General features: G+C 44.1%; 1 protein-coding gene across 1 annotated transcript in view; it reads right to left on the reverse strand.

The window, feature by feature from the left end:
* Positions 1 to 1,777: 1,777 nt before the first annotated feature.
* The window catches only part of LOC131289154 (heterogeneous nuclear ribonucleoprotein L), a 144,498-nt gene continuing 127,731 nt past the window's right edge, over positions 1,778 to 18,544 (reverse strand). Inside the window, exons 9-14 of the mRNA XM_058318363.1 lie at positions 6,770 to 6,948; positions 5,937 to 6,029; positions 2,503 to 2,627; positions 2,281 to 2,431; positions 2,013 to 2,217; positions 1,778 to 1,934 (exon numbers count right to left, since the gene is read on the reverse strand). Coding sequence (XP_058174346.1) covers positions 1,783 to 1,934; positions 2,013 to 2,217; positions 2,281 to 2,431; positions 2,503 to 2,627; positions 5,937 to 6,029; positions 6,770 to 6,948 — 905 coding nt within the window. The 3' untranslated portion in view covers positions 1,778 to 1,782. The remainder of the gene's footprint in view (positions 1,935 to 2,012; positions 2,218 to 2,280; positions 2,432 to 2,502; positions 2,628 to 5,936; positions 6,030 to 6,769; positions 6,949 to 18,544) is intronic.

Raw genomic sequence — 18,544 nt, forward strand, 5'->3', positions numbered from 1 at the left:
TCATGCAAACCATTTCATATCGTCCCATTCTTAATCTTTCCGTTCACACTAACGTTCATCACAAAGTTCATGCATTTTCAGCGGGAGAGGAAGCTACCTGCGCTTTCATGTGATTTCCTTTACTTTTTCCGAGTTTTCCCCTCCCGTGCTTACATGACATCTCTAGATTAACAAACAATAAATAATGTCTTTTTTCTTGTTCTTGTATCAATGTATCTAGAAGGCTCACAGTGGAGAAGAAAGGTGAAAACCAAAAACGGACAGTATGATAGGATGAGAATAAGAGAAAGTATGCAAGAAACTACAAAAAATTAACGAAAATAGGACGATAAATAAAAGCTTCTCTTGAAAGGCAATGAAAAACTAACAAACAAATTAATAGTAGGATAAGAAACCGTCGTTCCAAGAGCTAATTTTAAAAATCGAACACTTTAGCGCACGATCGGCGCCTTTTTGATGCCAATCAAAGCCACAGCATATGTCGCATCGCACTGGCGACCTTTTTTTTACTGTTTTACACTTTTTCCCGTTTTTGCCTTTTCCTGTGCATTTTTGGTTTCAAAGCTTTTCGGGAATTGTTTTCTATCTTATCTGCGCGTTTTCCAACGCGGCTCTCGTTTGTTCTCTCGTTCTTCAACTGATCGTCTAACAATCGTCACGGATTGCAAGTCCGAGTCTTTCCATTTCCAGTTGATTGTGACACTTAGGAAGGTTTGTGTAGTATTAAATATAAGGACAAGTTGAGGCAAAAAAAACCGTCCCACGTCGGAGGAAAAGACACTCTCCTACGACCCTCGTACAACGAGAGCTTTCTTTGTCGCGTCGGTAAAATAGTTTTGCTTCTGTGTCGCATAGTGAACAAACAAAAAAAAAAACAACAAACTATAATGCCAATAAGGGCACAAAACGCTGGCGTGTGTGTCTTCCGCACGAATTCCCGGCTACTGATTCGGTTTGATTGTGTTTTGAGTTTGTGGAACTGCATGTCGTCTTCTCGGAGTAAATTTTCTCTCTCTTTCTCCATGTGTTTCCTATTGCCTCGTGTCCCTCTAAATGTAGTGTTCCGCGCTGCGTTTCCAATTTCACCGGTGGTACATTAAGTTTCTGTTCGCTTGCGAGCGTTTGCCTACAATAAAATAAAGTTTAACCATTATGCAATCTTGGACGAATCCCCGCTTCATTCCAGTTCTTCAATCTGCATCACAATTGAACGAGAACGTAGTTTACTTCCGGATTTGTGTTGCCTCCAACTAACAAAGGACGCGTTCTTGGGGTGGCTTCGTTCGTTTTTCCCTTACTTTTACACAGCGTGAAGCCCGCATCCGGTCGCCACCGGAGATGCCTTTGATCAAGATATAAGCTGCCGATGGCAAAGATAACGATGGGTTAGATGCTGATGAGTGGCGCACACCTGGAGTCGCGTGCGAACGGTGGATTGGTTGATGGTTGATGATGACGATGATGATGATTTTTTTAAACATTGATTCTCGTCAGCGACCGGTGCAAGTGTTCGCCCGATGCTCTGTCGTCTGGTTGCTCTTTGTGGATGTGGCTTTTCTGTCTGTTCTTCCGCTTCCTCCGCATCACCCCGGGTGATGCTGATGAATATCGACTTTTTTACGGATCCTCGCGCGCATTGCACATCACAGTCCAAAACCGATGGGAATTTGCTGGGCAACACAAAAGCAAGTAACGTCGTCATTGGCATGCTCCAGCCGATTACCCCGGTGGTGGGCGCACGGATGCGGGATCGCATCGATCAAGCTGCTAGCGATGGAGGATTTATCGGGCCTGCATCGGTTCGTCTTCGGTGCAGGGCGTCGTGGGGGCGGATGAACCTTGCTTCATATTCTCCATGTTTTCGTTGTTCCACGCACCGTTCATCGTTTTCGACGACGAGAAGCACAGCTTCATGATGAACGGGAATTTAGTGCCTGCAGCGAAAGTTGTTCCGATAATGAGTAAATGAATGTTTCCGGAGATTCTGTGTCTCTCTCTCTCTCGTCACCTACCTTTGTGATCGATGGCGGTGTGATTACACTTCATGATCGCCTGGACGGCAAGGGCGACGCTCGGGAACTCGACCAGGCCGGACGAGGAGCGCTCCGATTTCAGCGGGAACATACGCACTTGCGACGGATGGCAATCGCTGGTGGCGAACGCGGCAATCAGCTGCTCATCGGTCAGTCCCGGTGGTGTGTTGAAGAAATGAAGAATCTAAAATAAAAAATGGTGTCGTGTTAGAGAGGGATAGTCTGCGATTATTGATAGCGAACGTACCTTGCTTGGCGGCTGGATGCGGTTCTTGCTCGCCTGTGTCAGTGACAGGAAGCGATTGTTCTTCGAGCCGGTGTATTCCTTGAAGCTAGGCGTATGATCCGGCAGGGTGTACGGGTTGGTGACCTCGGAGAGGAAGTTTTGCTTGGAGAATCTAAAACAGAAAACGTTCGATAAGTGTGTCCTTTCGTTCATGAAAAATGCCGCTCAATAGCGGCTACTTACGCGATCTGAATTTTGCCATCGTTTCCAATTGGAATGTTATTCAGGTGCTGGACGCAGCGTTCGACAGCGATGGCGTCACCCATCTGTACCATGGCAGTGCCTTCCTTTGTCTTGAGAAACTTTATCTGTTGAAAAAACAGATGGGATTGTGGAAGAAGTGTAAGTTAGACGTAACAAGTGAAAATGCAGGCTTTGAATTGGACTATCAAACTTCAGGTTTGTTTGTCCTCGATATCAAAGACATAGAGAATTTGATAATGGAATGTCGTAGTGGCAATAATGGCGACCACATATGCTGTTAATGATAGCCAGAAGTGAACAATAGCATGTAACAAATCGTTTTGGAAAATCGGTTTTCAGCTTTGATCCTTTATTATGGTACGGGCATCGACTAAATTCCAATTTATTCACCCATGGGAAACTTCATTTGACGCGACCCGACATTCGGAAGTACTCTGCACATTCATGCATGAAATGAACAAGTCAACAGGCCATCGGATCGAAGACTCCGAAGAGTTGAAACTCCCAGAAACAATGACAATGGGAATAAAATAGAATCCATCGTGTTGCTCCCTTCGGAAAGCGTCCGCTATCGAGAGTGAGAAAATTTGCCTCCCAACAGCGCAGCACTTATGGTCACAGCACCGTACGTACAGAACAGAGGGAGAAGGAAATTGTCGTCGAGTGGATTGAAATTAATTATTCGGTGGTGGGATGCTGCGTGTCTCGGTGACGTCCAATCTATCTAGCTGTCTGTCCATCGCCTCGCCGTCTGGTGGGCTATTTTCATCTCCTATTTTCCGCCTAATGGGCCGCTTTCGGGTTGGCTGAGAACAGTTGGGCACCAACAGGGGCTTGCGAGCCGATTTCACCGGGTGTACCGAGAATGATTGCACTCTTCCGTAGCACATGCCATTAGACTGGGAATGCACCGAAAACTTCTCTAAGGCTTCCTCTCCCTTTCTTCTACTGTAAGAAGAATTGAAATATTCGGATTGCTTCATAGGTCTTCTTTCTTTTTTTTTCTATCTAACGTTCCCAGATGGTTCCATCCAATGACAACATACAGGAAGTGCGAAAAGAACTGGCCCGACATAAGTGATTGTCGTTGAACAGATTCGCATCGGAAATTAACCGCACTCAGGAACGAGTTTACTGATCTTTCGCCAGGAAATAACTTTGCAGAAAACAATCCGGAACAAACTGTTTAAAATGCGAAATCGATAAAAGAACATACCAACACATGAAACCTTCTTATGTTTGTACGGTGGTCTATTATTCGCGCATACCGCTATATTATGTTTATGGTGCTCAATGTTGTGGTAATGTAGACATTTCAATCATCACACCTTGCTTGTAGTGTCTTAACACTGCAGAAAACCATTCCTTGCAGAGCATAAAAAAACACCGGAAAGCTTCGCACCATCTGGCGAAGGATGAGTGTCGGATTAATTTGGAGAATTGAATTGCCTCGCGGAAGACGTACACCAGACATAACGCAAATAACCCTCTATCGTTGCTTATACAACCTCGCTTAGATATTCAACAAACGTAGCGTTTCCATCGGCATCGAGTGGGTACCGATCGGCGGAAGAATTGCAGCCGCCATTTATTCTCCAACTCGCGGCCACCATTTTTTCGAACGAAACCTGTGCGTCAGCTGTGTGTGAGTGTGTGTTCGGAATGAAGTGAATGAAAACGGAAATCCGAAACAGCGTGGAGCAAATGACGGCCGCTTCTCGTAGGCGAAAATTTGAAAACTGAATAAACTGGAATGGAACTGGGACGGAGACGGTGGTGGTGTGTGGCGCGAATAAAGGTGCATGCAAAACCCCCTGAATGGGATTCGAATGCTGAAATGGGTTTTCCTTGCCGGGCGCGCAGCCGCTTCCTTTTGAATTTCTTTTTCCGCCTTGCTGCTTCCGGTTCCGGCTGGCAGCTGCGCTGGTTGTGTGTGTGTATCGATGGTACGCTTGTTGCTATTTCTTTTGCATCCCTTCAACGCCCTCTCACTTAACCCACCCCTTGCCCGGGAGTGGAGCTGTTCGCACTGAAAGCCAGCCTTAACATGCTGTTTTTTCGAGTTGGTGGTGAAAAGGTGGCCCTGGTGGCGCTGCCTTTGGGGTTGAAAATTCCCTTTTTGTTCCTCCAAAGCTCCCGACTGAATCAATTTTACGAACGCCATCTGTTGCGGTCGTCGACGGATCGCATTGGGAACCATTTTTAAGCGTCGGTTTTATTCCCGTCTTGCAAAACACAAAAACTCAACACCAAACAAAAATGGCCTCCGCCATTATTGACAGACTTTGGTGGATTGTTGCTGTAGAAAAATGCACACTTCCGGTTCATGCGAAACGAAATTGAATAAACGACAGCTAGGTTACACAATTGCTGACAGGTGCTAAGCACATTGGATTGTCAAAGGTTCTGAAAAACTATTTTATTCTTTTTTTGCAGGTATCATTTTCGTATGCGTTGTGTAGATTTGATGTTGGGATAATATCTGCCCAAAATAACGATACTATTTGCATTGACTTTTTTTCTTGATTTTGTGAAAAAGTGGTACATTTTCAAATCACGTTCCGCCTAATCAGCGGCGCGTATCAAATGGAACCAAATTCGGATGGCAAAATGAAAATAAATTCTGTATCAAATTTGCAAGTAGCAAAAAGTTGCTTGATAAAAAAGTGTAAGTTAAGCAGAGCCTGCGATGAAACCAACAAGAGAAAAGAAGGTTATCATAAATTGAACTTGCAAGACAAAACAAACCAACTATTTTATCGTGGGTTTCGTAAGGCGTTCTCACCGAGAACTGAAAAACATTCTAGACCGCAAAAACAAAACGGATCGAATTCCGAAGGGCTGACTCAAGAAACGTCGATGCTACATCTTCGGTCTCGGTTCGTCCGATTTAAACTCTTTCACTTTAGAGGAATTTGGTTTGCTTGTGCTGGGTGGTGTCTCCTGTGGCAGTCACATGTAAAAAAATGCGTACGGTTACATATGCTGCATGTGATTTATGGCACGAGAGCATTCGCGGAAAGAGCATTGCGTCGGGCAAACTTTGAGAAATTGGGGAGGAAAAATAAAATCGCCGCACACACTCACATACACCTCTGACAGTCGCGTGAGTGACAGGCCATAAAATGTGAACTAATTAGTCACCATTTGCTCTTTTTGCGGTGACTTCCTTCTATCTGGGCCAGCACAAATGAGGAGATGAGAAAAAACTAAAACTGTGCTGTTTACTTCCGCCAGATTCGACTGCAAAAAGTGTGCGGTGTATTACGATAGTGAAGGAATGTTTGGTAAGTGTGAAGGTAATTTGAGCACAACGCCACGAGCGACTAATTCAAACGAATAAAACACTCAACCGCAACACGGCTTGTGCCAAAATTCGAGAGATGATTGGTAAATCTGTGCACTTTACTTACCCGGACCACGTTGCCGTACAGGCAGAACAAGTTGAAGAGCTTATCGGTGTTGGCCGTACCGTTATCGAGTCCGTACACCATCATCACTGCGCCCTGCGTGGAATGTTGGAATAAAAAGCAATATTTAAAATGTTAATAATAAATCGAAACGAAAGAAATATCGAGCACCCACCCTAGTGTATTGCGAAACGTAAGATTTAATTAACTGATAAATGGTTCAATTTGCAATGCAGCATCTGAGGATGGCACCGACTCGTTGGAAAACAATACATAGGATGCCATGAACGGTTTGCTGAAGGTCGCTCGCTTGCGATGCGAAATGGTCAACGCGAATGGCGACGTTGGCAAGATAAACATATCCGAGAAAGATTTATCGTTTTACATAAAATAAAATGCTCCACCAATCGGTTATTTTACTGGGTTAAGAAAACAAACAATTTATTTCGGATTTCGCGTGATGATCGGGGTCGTAGTTGACTTTGTGCAATAAACCACCATGCGCCTCCATTGGATTTCGTGCGGCACTTCGCCTGCTTCGTCCAAGTAAAATATAGGCCAAGTTTAAACCTCACAATGACAAGCAAATTAATGGTGTTTACATATCGGAGCACCAGGAGACAGTACAATTTAACATGAGCAATTAATAGCACTTGGAAAAGAGTTTCACTTGGAGTGAAACAGTTAAGTTCATGACGCTACGGCGTTTTCCAACGACCTTAAAATTACTCGTGGCTCTTCTAAGAAAAATTGAAATTGAGGTAGTAAGGATCTCTCGATGAGTTTGCAACCGAAATTAAACGACGATCGCTCAAACAAACCGGTTGACAAATTACCTGTTGCTGCGTTGGCTGGATAAAGTTGGTCGGTCCGTTCCGCGGCAGCGGCGGATCCTTCATCAGTCCGACGTGCGTTCCGGCGGCGGCCGGTTTCCAGTTTTCCGACGGGTGGAAATCCGGTGGGGAGAAGTTCGGTGGAAATCCATTGCCTCCGCCAGTGCCTAGAAGAGCAGGTTCTAAACAGAACAAAGAGAGAGCGAGAGAGATAAAAATGTTATTAATCGCTATTATCCATCAAGTGTTGCTTTTGTTTAACGTATCGTATCAGCTCAAGTGGTTAGATTATCTTTTTACTCTTTAGGTTTCTACTACTCAAGAGTCCTTCTCAACTTGGTTAAAGGATAAAGGAAGGTGGTGAGGAATGGTTCTGGAGGATAGTTGGACATTGGGTTTCAGTTGAAAAGTACAACGATCCCTGTCCGAGCGCGTCCAGCAACAGCTTGGATGGAAAATTGGATTCCGACAGGCACGTTTCGGGTTTCCCGGCGACGTTCGAATCTACGCGCGCTTGTTCATCGCACTGCGAAGATGAAATGCTGCTCCCTCCGAGTGGTTCATTCTATTGTTTCAGCTCACGTAGCCGTCTGGAAAACCGCTTCATCCATGATTCACCGTTTTATTGGAAGCAAAAGAAGACTTTTCCATCCCCCCTCGGGGGGGTTTTATATAGCTGTCCGTCTAGGACATGGGACACAAAAAAGCGCCCAGCGCTCTCAACGAGAACGATTTGTCACTAGAGGACATCGCCTCCGATGTGGCGCACAACCTGGGAGTGCACTAAACACGAAAAAAACAGCAGCAAACAAAGCTCGGAAACACGATATCTTGCTAGACTTGTCCCCGATTAGATACGATGGAGAAGGAATGGACCGTAGTTAATTGCGTGGTTTGTGCACAACCCGGCACCAGATGCAGGTTTTTCCGACTGCATGAAATCGTCTGCGATCGCTTGAGACGTATGCGAGGAAAGACATGAACGTTCCCGTGGCGGAGAATCATGATAAACATCGGTCCCCCGCTGCATTCAAGACCGGTCGCTGTCGATTAGAGCGGTTCATTCATTTGTTCCAAGCTCTTCAAGTGGCGGAAGATGGATGACGCACCATTTGTTGTGATGTTCTTTTGTCACGGAAAGCGAGTATGTTGTTGTTCCAACTCCGCACAGAGCCGAGTTAATAGATCAAATTAATTCGACTCTAAATTTAATTTTGGAAACATCAATCAGAGTACAAGAGCAAACAAAAACCAGGAAAAAGGGTTCCCTTGAACACATTTTTCTGATTGATGCACTTAACCAAAGAATCCACTCTAGAACCGTATAAAACATTGAAGAAAAACAGCACACCCTTTTCGTAAGCGTCTCCTCACTTTTCACAGGCATAAAATGCACCGAATAAACGCTGGCCGCTCCACGTTCGCATCGGAAAACTCCCGGGGAAAAGGCAGTTGATAAACAATACACCCCAGTCGCCGCTTATCAATCAACCCATCAATCAATCATACGAACTGTTGCATTTGAGTTTGCATAGTCCCCCGTCTTCCTCAACCCATCCCACATTTTACCCTCGCTCTAGGTTATGCAAATCCAATGCCAACACACACACACACACACACACACACGAGGCATTCAATTGGAGCGACTCTAAAATCGAAAGGTCACGCATTTCGGTTCGATACACGTTTGATTCCGCATTCGAGAGGCTCGAGTGGTTTTTCACGCATCGATCTATCGGTTTGACAGAAACCCAGACCTTCCAATCTCCCTCCTTCACCCGACCCACAAGAACCTTCCTGCTGCTGACACGTTTTTCATCGGGAAAATAGAATCGAGCCGTCCCACAAGAGCAGACCGCTTTCGTCATGCGTCCTCCATTCGGTTAAACGCACAATTTTCCCCAACACTATTTCGACCGAAATCATCGTTGTCGTTCGGGTGGCGACCATAGGAGAATTTCGGCGGCTGGTCAGAAAAGCAGAAACAATTTTAACTTCATCAGGAACGTTCGATTGACCGGACGTCGTTTGGGGGATTGCGACGGAGAACAATTTATTTCTCTTCCTTCACCAATTGCTAAGGTCTTTTTATTCGGATTGGAGACTCTGCATGCTGCCCATTTCCGGAAAGAATTGAACAAAACAACACACAATCAATCTTGTGTTTTGCAATTGATAATTAAATCTTTTGAATTATTGTAGTAGCATTAAAAACTATTATTTTTTCGTTTATGTTTAATCATAAAAATTTAACGGTAGCTTATATTTCAGGTTAAAGTGATTGCATTGTACGGACATTGCTGCAACGAGAAAGGTTTTACTATTTCAAGCTATTCCCAAACTTGAACCACAATTACATCACACATGTGGAGTTTCCCACACAGAAACAGGTAGATTGTCGAACGTGGCGAAACTTCGGAGCATCCACAGGCAATTATTTGCCTATGGGAACTTTCTTCTAAGTCGCATGAACGGAGCAACCGTGTTTTCCGTTACTTAGTTACTTGGTGAAAACCGGACCACCCGAAAAAGGGGAAGAGAACGGAATGGTTCCGTCGGTTTTCGGTAAGTACAATTTTCTGATGTGGGGAAATATAAAACAAACCCCAACCGCACAATGTTGATGCAGTACGTGACGGCATTTGAAAATTAAGATACAAGGGAAAGAATGGGCACCAAAACCACAGCTTTTCTCTCTGCGATGCTGCCCCTGCCGCCTGCAACCAACGTAACATTGGACGATGTAAGAGTGTTTTCTACTGTTTGTGATTGCTTTTTATTTTACAAAGAAAGAGTATCCTTCTAGATTATTTATTCCGTGGGCCAAAAACGAAGGAGATGCTACCAATTGTGCCGAGGCGGACTTTTCATTCCGACCATGCAACAAAATCTCATACATAATCCGCTTACTTCTCCGGCCACTGCTCGGTAGCTTGTATGTGCATGTTAAAAGGATTCGTCTCGAGCGTGGCGCATTACATCCCTTAACCGTTGCATTGCGAGGGCGGAAAGAATGTCCTTCGCAATTTGCTCGTCCTTGACAACAAACAAGCGGCACTCACTACACTCTCCCCTGGAAAAGGGGGATCCTTCGTTTCGTTTGATGTTCAAACTGCATTCACCTTGTAGTGAAGCGGGCTGTTGTTTGGGAATATAACCATTGCGGGAGCTAACTTGTCAACTTAGCGTACTTTGATTGCGGTAATGCATTATACATTTTTAATACACATTTTTTCTAAAAAGCTACACGTACGGTTTACGGAAACAAAAGTTTAAATACCGTTACTGCAAACCCATCGAGGGAGAAAACGAACCCGCGGGAAGGTGGTGTACAAGAACCCGACGTCTCGAACAAGCCACGCTTAGCACTCCATTGCTCGAGATCCACTTAAGCGACACTCGAGGCGCATGTTGCAATATTTTCCCACTTTCCGGACGACGCTCAAAAGCACCCAACGTCGAAGCCACGCTGTGTGTCCGGGACGTCGAAAGGACATTGGCAAACGACTTACAAGTCGTTTTCAGCATCGCAAAATCACGTTCCTCCGTTGTCTCCGCTTCGTTCGCTTGCTTCTCGCCCCCGAAGAAAGCGCTACTCGACGAAAGATATCGCGCTATATTCATCACTGTGTGCCCACATGCCAGCGTCACGGTCCGTGTTGCAACAGTTTGCCACAAGAATGGAATGGATCATGGGACGGTGCCGGAACAAGGACACGATGCACATGCGGCGATAAGTGGAGCTTCTTCATCAATGCGCTAAACAAGCGGACGCGTCGATGCATAATGCGATCGTTTACGTCGAGTCGGACACGGTCGGCTACCATCCTCCACCAACGCTGCTATCGTTACCAACAGCGACGTTAATAATTTTATCTCAGGAAAACCCGGAAGCGCAGGTTTCTCTGTTCTTGTTTCTTTGCGAAACGAAAGGGTAAAACTTCTCGAGGGGATTTATCAAACGATGGGACGTCGCTTAACTTTTTAAATTGTAGTGCTTTGTTCCCCGTCTTTCGAACACTTGTAATCTCGTCGCCATGAGGTGGTCTTGGTTCTGTTAAATAATGCTCGGCCTTCGGCGGATATTGCACATCCTCGTCCGTACGAAGATATAAGTTATGCTATGGTTGGTTATTTGTATCTTGAACGTGGAGAGGCACATGTATCAGACGTTTGGCATGATTCTTTCTAGCCACAAAACGCAAAGTTATGTTTAATATTTTAACTCTACTGTTTTTCAATACCCACCCCCCCACCCAGCACATCCACTTTCCCATGTCTCGGAAAATGGTTCCATTTGCCCAGCTCTCAATGGCACACATAAAAGCAAAACTGCATCCAGCAGTTAGGACAATTTGTTGTGCCAACTTCCGTCGCTGTCGCTTGCGCTATTGTATTTGCAATACTTGTGCGAGGAAAGGTATTTTCCATCCACTTCCTAGAACGAGGCGCTTCCGGCCATTTTACACCATCTTTTACCCTCGCTCCAAAACCAATGCCGGTGGTAGCATTTCCGGTCGTGCTGACCGGAGAATTTATAATCCCCCCCCCTCTCTCACGCCTCATGGAGTATCGAGATTATTCGCGTTTCGCACACCAATACACGAACGCGTGCAGCCGTTGCAGTTCCGATGGCAAGGAATGGGGCCACCGGAAAGCCGGTGCTTTTAATTTAAAGCGCCAAACTCCTGTGTACAACGTGTTATTAATTGGTTAGCCACTGGAGATAAAACACACAGTGTCCGATTCGACGAAGGAGAGGGAAAGAGACAGAGCCAAAAGAAAGAAGCCATGAGGCATGGTTTAGTAGTAGTAGTCGAGCGCAGTTCGGCTTCCGGTTGATTATTTTTCCCCGCTCCTCCTCGCTGAGGGGTCGGAAGTTAGCCCACCTCTGATACTTGGGCCGGATATTGTGCCATTTTTCTATTGGTGTTTTTGCAATTATTTGGTTTTCCCCTGTAACCGCGTTTCCGTTCCGGCGGTGATAAATTGTGGTTCAGCCAAAGCTCGCCCGCCAAACCAAATGGAATCTGGCGAACTCGCGAAGAATCACGTACGCAAACAATTAGAAGCTATTAATTATTTGAGCGAGAGAGAAACTTTTCACAGATAAAAGCAATTTTGTAGGAATATTGAAGGACGATAACTCAGACAATAATTTAATCGGAAGTACTAAATTAACCCCGCAAGGTCGATGGTTCTTTAACTTGCACTAAACTAAAGACGTACTTTTCCGTCAATAGATACCAAAAGTCATTCAAAAAAACTTGGTTTTCAAATTTATTTTCAATTTTCGGTGCCCCGCCTATAAATTCGACACGACATTCTTTTGTTTTTGTCACCACCTTCCTTGATGTCAATGAATCTATTTTAACATCTATTAACAGCAGTAAAAAAGAGAGAAAAATAGTCAGCTAACCAAAGCCGGATGTAATCATTGCCAAAACGTCATTTTTGAAAAGCACAATTAGTTTTCAAAAGCGTGCCTGTTAGTGTCTCCTCCCCTCAAACGAACGGAAAAAGGGAACATTAAGATATCAATTCGTCCATGTCTGTTGCGTTTGCGAATGAAAATTGGCGGGAAAGATTGCCAACTGGTTTTTATGCCCACAGTTAAACGTACTTTCACTCGGTGGGGACATTTGCGCCGCCCAGTTTTTGGCACAATTCGTAAGCAACGGAACGAGAATGACACGCCAGGATAAGTTCTGGTGAGCGCTAGAATCGCGGACAAAGACATTAGAAACGATGCTATGTCAACACATTAGGTAAGTCGTTTTCAAGAACATTCTTTTTTGTAAAAAATAAACTTCATTTGAATGAAGTTCCTCCCTTCAACAACTCATTAATAATGCGGATTGCGATGAGCGCGGATTTACGGATCAAAACATGTTAATAAGGTCCCCGTGCGAAATGGACGAAAAACTTCCGGTCCGCGGTAATCCCTCGCGTTCACGTGGAGCGAGCATTAAATTTGCCTGAAATCCTCTGCCTAAATCCCGTTGCACAAAACGACCCGGCGAGAAGGGACTGTGAGGGGGACAATGGAATAGAAGGCACAACCAGAAAGTTACGCGTCGTACCTTCCCGAACGTATCTCCTCCTTGCAAGTTGCCAAGTGACACACGCATATCAAGAGGGAGCAGAGCTTGATGGAACAGCCATAAAACATGATAACACCTGCCAGTATCCTTCGCTCTCTAGCCAAGAAACTTTGCGCTGTAAAAAAGAAGCAAGTCGAACAGCGCCTTAAATCCCTCCCCATCTTTTGGTCAAGATTTTACTTTTCGCGGGACACACAATCTCCAGTGACAATGAAACGTCAAATTGGGAGCCTTTCCGGTTTGTAAACTCACGGGTTGTAAGTAGCGCTTCCGCAACGAGGGCGGCCAAAAACTTTCCATAACAATGTGTTTCCGTTGCCAAGTTTATTAGTGTTACGTTTTGGACCAAAATTTCCACTCTGTTGGCGAGATAATTTTTTGTGCTGGAAACTTTATATCGTCCTGTTCCTGGGCGGTTCCGGAAATGTCATACTTTAATTTTTTTTATTTTGTCAACCTAGAAAGGAATCAGAACGAATACTTTTTTTTAAATAAAAGTAAATTGGATTCAAAGTAAGTGAAAAACTGATTTTTTAAACTGACCCTTGTCGTGGCCTACTTTATTTGCACGGGGAGAGGACACCTGCCTCACCATTCTCACGCGAACAAAACTTTTGTTTAAAGTAACGACTTTATTCTAAATCCCCCCGGGATTACCTGTTTTGCACTTCTCCGATGCGGTGTAAATTTATTTCGTGCAACTGAGCCAGGTGACTGGAACAAATTTTTATTTCATTTCTAAGCCCAAAAGTTTGGAGGAAGCTTCAAATCTTTCTTGGCCACGTTTACAACAAGTTTCAATGGTGATAAATGAACATTTGGGTTTGGTTCAAATCTTTCTTGCCAACGTTTACAACAAGTTTAAATGGTAATACATGAACTTTTGGTTTAGATTGAATGCTGTAATAGAATCTTTGTTAAACTCTGAAATGAAACATACAATCGAATAAATCAAAGTTCAAATTAAACCAAGCAGGAATTCTAATCAGCAACAAATGAAAATAAATCTTTATAAAGAATGTACGGGATAGAAACCATCAATCTATCAAAGGACAAGAACCAACAAACATTCTCCAAAGTCCAGCCAGCGTGTAGCGATACATCAATCACGTGTTGAAAGTGTGTCTGACAACACTTTCTAATGTCGAACACTATTCAACAGGATCGATTTGAAGCAACAACGAGGAAAAAAAGGAAAAATAAGAGCGAAATGAGGAATGAACGGGTGTAGTTGGTTTGTCGATGAATTAAAACGACATCATAATCCGTCAGATAATGTTAATAAATCAGAATAAAATATATGTGTTCATGATGCTGCAGGGCGGCATGCTTTTTGTGCCATCATACCACCACACACCCTGCTGCTCCCGCTGCTCGTTGGATTTAATAATCATCCCAACCTCGCACCACCTCACGGCCGGGGAAAAGGTCCCGCCGGGGCACGGGTTCAATTGCTACACGAGCGCTGGTGCATTTCGATGCAACGCAACAACGCCGCCGGGGTTCATCAGATTAAATTCATATAAATAAACATGTCGCAGAATGAATTATGAATTTAACTTTGCCATTCGCTCGTATCGTTCGCTAAGTGAGATGGATGGAAACTGCCGGAATCCCATACGGAGTTAAAGGAAAGCCTCTTGTGAGTCGGTTTGTTTCACACAAATACACTCTCACGTGCTACGAGAGGATGATTATGATGGATGCAAATTTGCCATCACCGTGGCGAAGAGTAAATTTTATTCGTACGTCATATGGATCATATTTCACTGGTTTGTATCACACAAGATATCTCTTTCAAGTGCATTATCTATCAAAAATAGTCGATTGAATTGAGAATAATTTAATGATGCTTTGACGCACACTTAGAAGAGCTTTACATTTTTCTCCTTCATCGTCATCTGATACTCAATACAATTTATTTTCCAAGCGCTACTGTCATTAGATTTTGCGAAGCGTCTGTTTATCTTAACTTACCATCCTAGTAGCTGTCAAACCTTCAACAAAGCCATCCCTTTTGCCTCAATTCCATTCCACACGCCCCTAACTAACAGAATACTCTCCATTATCATTACTAGCAATAGCTTCCATTCACGTTTAAATGAAGAAAGGCGGAAGCACGAGATGAAAAACCACAGACGTCGAACGAAACGTACAAATTGCAACGGTTTAAGTGGTTTCTCTCTGTTCTGGAAGGAAAAACATTCTGGCAAAGAAAGCCGAGAACCTTCCCGCAGGAAGAAGGTTACCTCTCTATATTGCGTCGGGAAAATTGATCGTTCCTAGCGGATGACAAAACACCCTGGCGCAACCTAGGCGGCGATTGTGGCACAACTTAGGTATTGACATACATTAACATAAAGCAGCATAAAAATGGCTCCGGGAACACACCACATGTTCGTGCGCTTTGGCAAAGGAAAGAGCCTATGGATGACAATGCTCCAACGTTCCCGCCTCTGCTTGTAGCGACGCAAAGTGCGTACGGTTTGCTCCTACATTAAGGCATTGTAATGTTGGCTCCCACTGTCAGCTGGTAGTTGATTTTCTCGCTTTCTCTCCAGCCACCCATTAAATGCAGCCAGCCCCTCAATCAACGTCGTCGTCGTCGTCGTCGTACGTAACGAATACCTTTTCCGGCCTACAGCCGGGAAGTCTGTCGCCACATTCACACGTATCGTCCTCCGTCGGTAGACGTCGGCAGAATGACCCACTTACCGTCGAGCGCTTCGTTGGGAGAGACTTCGAAGCGCGTTGAGCTGACTGATAAGAGGACGAAAAGTTGCACGAAAATGTAACAGTTTTGAGGGAGGCTTCGCGACGAAAAGAAATGACCAGAAGTTCGTCTTGGTCGTACAAACTTCGACCGAGCAATTCAACGAAACATGCCCAGATGAATTGGTTTCATTAGTGTAGCATTTACAAAGGAAACATGGATATGTTAACTGCAGAATAATCGATCGAGCAGTAGGCCGAAACAAACATGCATAGTGGGAGTAAATATTTTCCCCAAAGTCTTTCCACAAACATGTTTCCATAGTTATTTGATTTGTTCAGCTGGAGGAAAACACTGCTCAATCTAAACACGAAGTGAATAAGTAACCATGCTGAACCTTGAAAGGTACGAGAGGACAATAAGAAGATGATCACGACCACCGGGCATGCGAAAGATAGGAGTTGACAGCGATGGAACTAACGCGGGTAAGAGGCAAAGTAGTGTATCCTTTCCTCAATGTACAGCTGTATAGAACGGTTGATTGGAGTGCCTAGTTTTCCGTTTTGTTTTGCTGTGGTTTCCACGTTCTCATCGTCGAAAAGATATATTTTCATACAAATATGATCATTGAGAGCCAGAGAAAATGGAAACGCTGGGGTTGACGAGGGGGTTATCGGCAGGCGAAAGAGAGGGAAATTGTCGTTAGAAAAACAACTGGTGTCGACAAGCGTGAAGTGCTATTGTTTCACTCAAGTTGTAGAAAATGAAAAAAGAAAGAAAAATGAAAAGGAAAGGAAATGCAAAATGAATATTGATGCTCCTTCTCTCTAGGAAGGAGAAACTTTCCTAACAAAATGTTTTGCTAGCTTTCAAACAAACCCACTTTTTTAAATATCTTTTGAAACAAACCAAATGCAGAATAGTTTTGTTTGGAGGAGGTTAGTTTACTGTTTCATGAGTGAAAGAGTAGAAAAAAGGAGAGAGAAACAAATTGGCGTGGAAAGAAAGAAGAAATTAAGGAAAGAAACTCCACCCTCCGATGCATGCAAATCAAATCTCTTTCCGTTGATTGTCAAGTATTGGTACAAACATAGCAAATTTATGTGCGACGGCATACAAGTTTTGGAAAGGCAAAAATAAAGCAAAAAAAAATGGAACAAAACAGCTGTGAATAACAGTGTCCTTTGCACGTTTGATTAAATTATTCTGCACAGAACGGGGTTATCAAGATTGAGCATATACATTGAGCCTCGAACGAAAACTGACTATCAGAACTTGAATGTCAGTGGAGAAATGGTCTAGAAAACAAACATTTTGGGGATCTAGTAGAGTTTCGCTCGTACCCGAAAATCTTGGCAACACACGTAGCAAACAGAAAAAGGACAACTTGAAGACGTGAAAGCAGAGAATTCATATGGTTTCTTTGCCATCTAGTTGGGAAAATTGAACCCTCCCTCTGGAAACGGAAGGCAACGGGATGGAATGCGATCTCAAACAAAAAGCACCAACGCAACATGGCGTCGTGTCCGATCACAGGCACGTGCACGGCGGAACTTTGACTTTTGATATTGAATCCTAAACTTTGTGCCGGGCACGCCGGAATGGATTTTCCCCGTTCGAAATAAATCTTTTTCCTTTTTTTACAAGTTGTATTGTTGACACGGGCTGAAGGTGAACGAAATTGGTGCTAGAGTGTTCCTAATTCGATACAAATGCTGCGACAGCCGAGAATCTCAAGCAATGGTGGTTGAACGTAGGTCAAAAACATTTATTTGTATGGGAGATCAGTCTATGATTTTTTAAAAAATATATACATAATTTGATAATTATTCTTCTCCTGATAATTGTGGGCGATACAAACTATGAAGTGGCAAAAACAATTTCCCACGGTGTGTGTTAATTATTCTAAATAACATCGACTATGGAGATGTTCATTAAACTATTCAGGAATATTCGTACAGACTAAACAGCCTTATCCCACTTTGCAAGCGCTCGTCTGAGTGTCGTTTATTTTTCCAACCAAATCCCATGGCTGGTGCAGGGAGATACGAAATTTACCTCTCTATGTGCGGCTGACAGGAATGAGGATATTTTATGCCATTTCTGCTCCCGGGGCCAAGCAACAAGGTTCATTTATTCGTACATTTTAGGATTATATCGAATCTCTGGCGGTGCTTCGAACTGCAGAATGGATACGAGCGTAGGGTGAAAGCACTGAGGGTGGGTGAAGGGAAATGAATAAACTTCCTAACATCCGCAGGATAGTGCACAAGACCCGCCCGGTAGGCAAATGGATCGACAATGGAAGCACGATCACCGGAGGAAAGAAAAAAAAACACTATACACACACACAGTCTAGGATGGAGGCATTCGGGGGGGCTGTGTTTTGTGCATGTGGTGGGTCATTTAATTGAATTTCCATTTTAACGACTTTGACTCGAAGCTCGAAGCGAACACAGGATGATGTCGCCGATGATGGCGTTTGGTGGCTTTTGAGTTTCGGTGGCAAGAGGCTGGTGAAGCTTTTAACAACAACCGAGCAAATGGGTTGCGAAGTGTCTGACTAGAGCGCTGCAGGAAATGCCGATCGATGTGCGGTGTGTCTATCGAGTTGACAGCCAATTTGGAGCCAATTCACCTACGAATAATTGGACAGGGGGTGTTAAAAATGTTTCGAGTGGAAGCTAAATAAAACGAACAGGAAAAAAAGATCAAGGGTTAATTAATCGAACTTGGAATCAAACACAAGCCAAAATCAACATCCCAAGACTGCGACTTTCTGTGAGACATTCGCTTCGAAGAAGTGTATTATTCACCGAAATGATTTTCTCAGAACCACCGACACAAGCCGACATTATTTACTCGTAGGAACCAGCTGAACGTGACGAAGTAAGGATCGGGTTGACACCCAACTCAACATGCAAGCCTCGATCCTCGCGATGCCAACTCGTTTTGTTCGCC

This window comes from Anopheles ziemanni, chromosome 3 (genome assembly GCF_943734765.1).
Source record: "Anopheles ziemanni chromosome 3, idAnoZiCoDA_A2_x.2, whole genome shotgun sequence".
In the NCBI taxonomy this organism is placed as follows: domain Eukaryota; kingdom Metazoa; phylum Arthropoda; class Insecta; order Diptera; family Culicidae; genus Anopheles; species Anopheles ziemanni.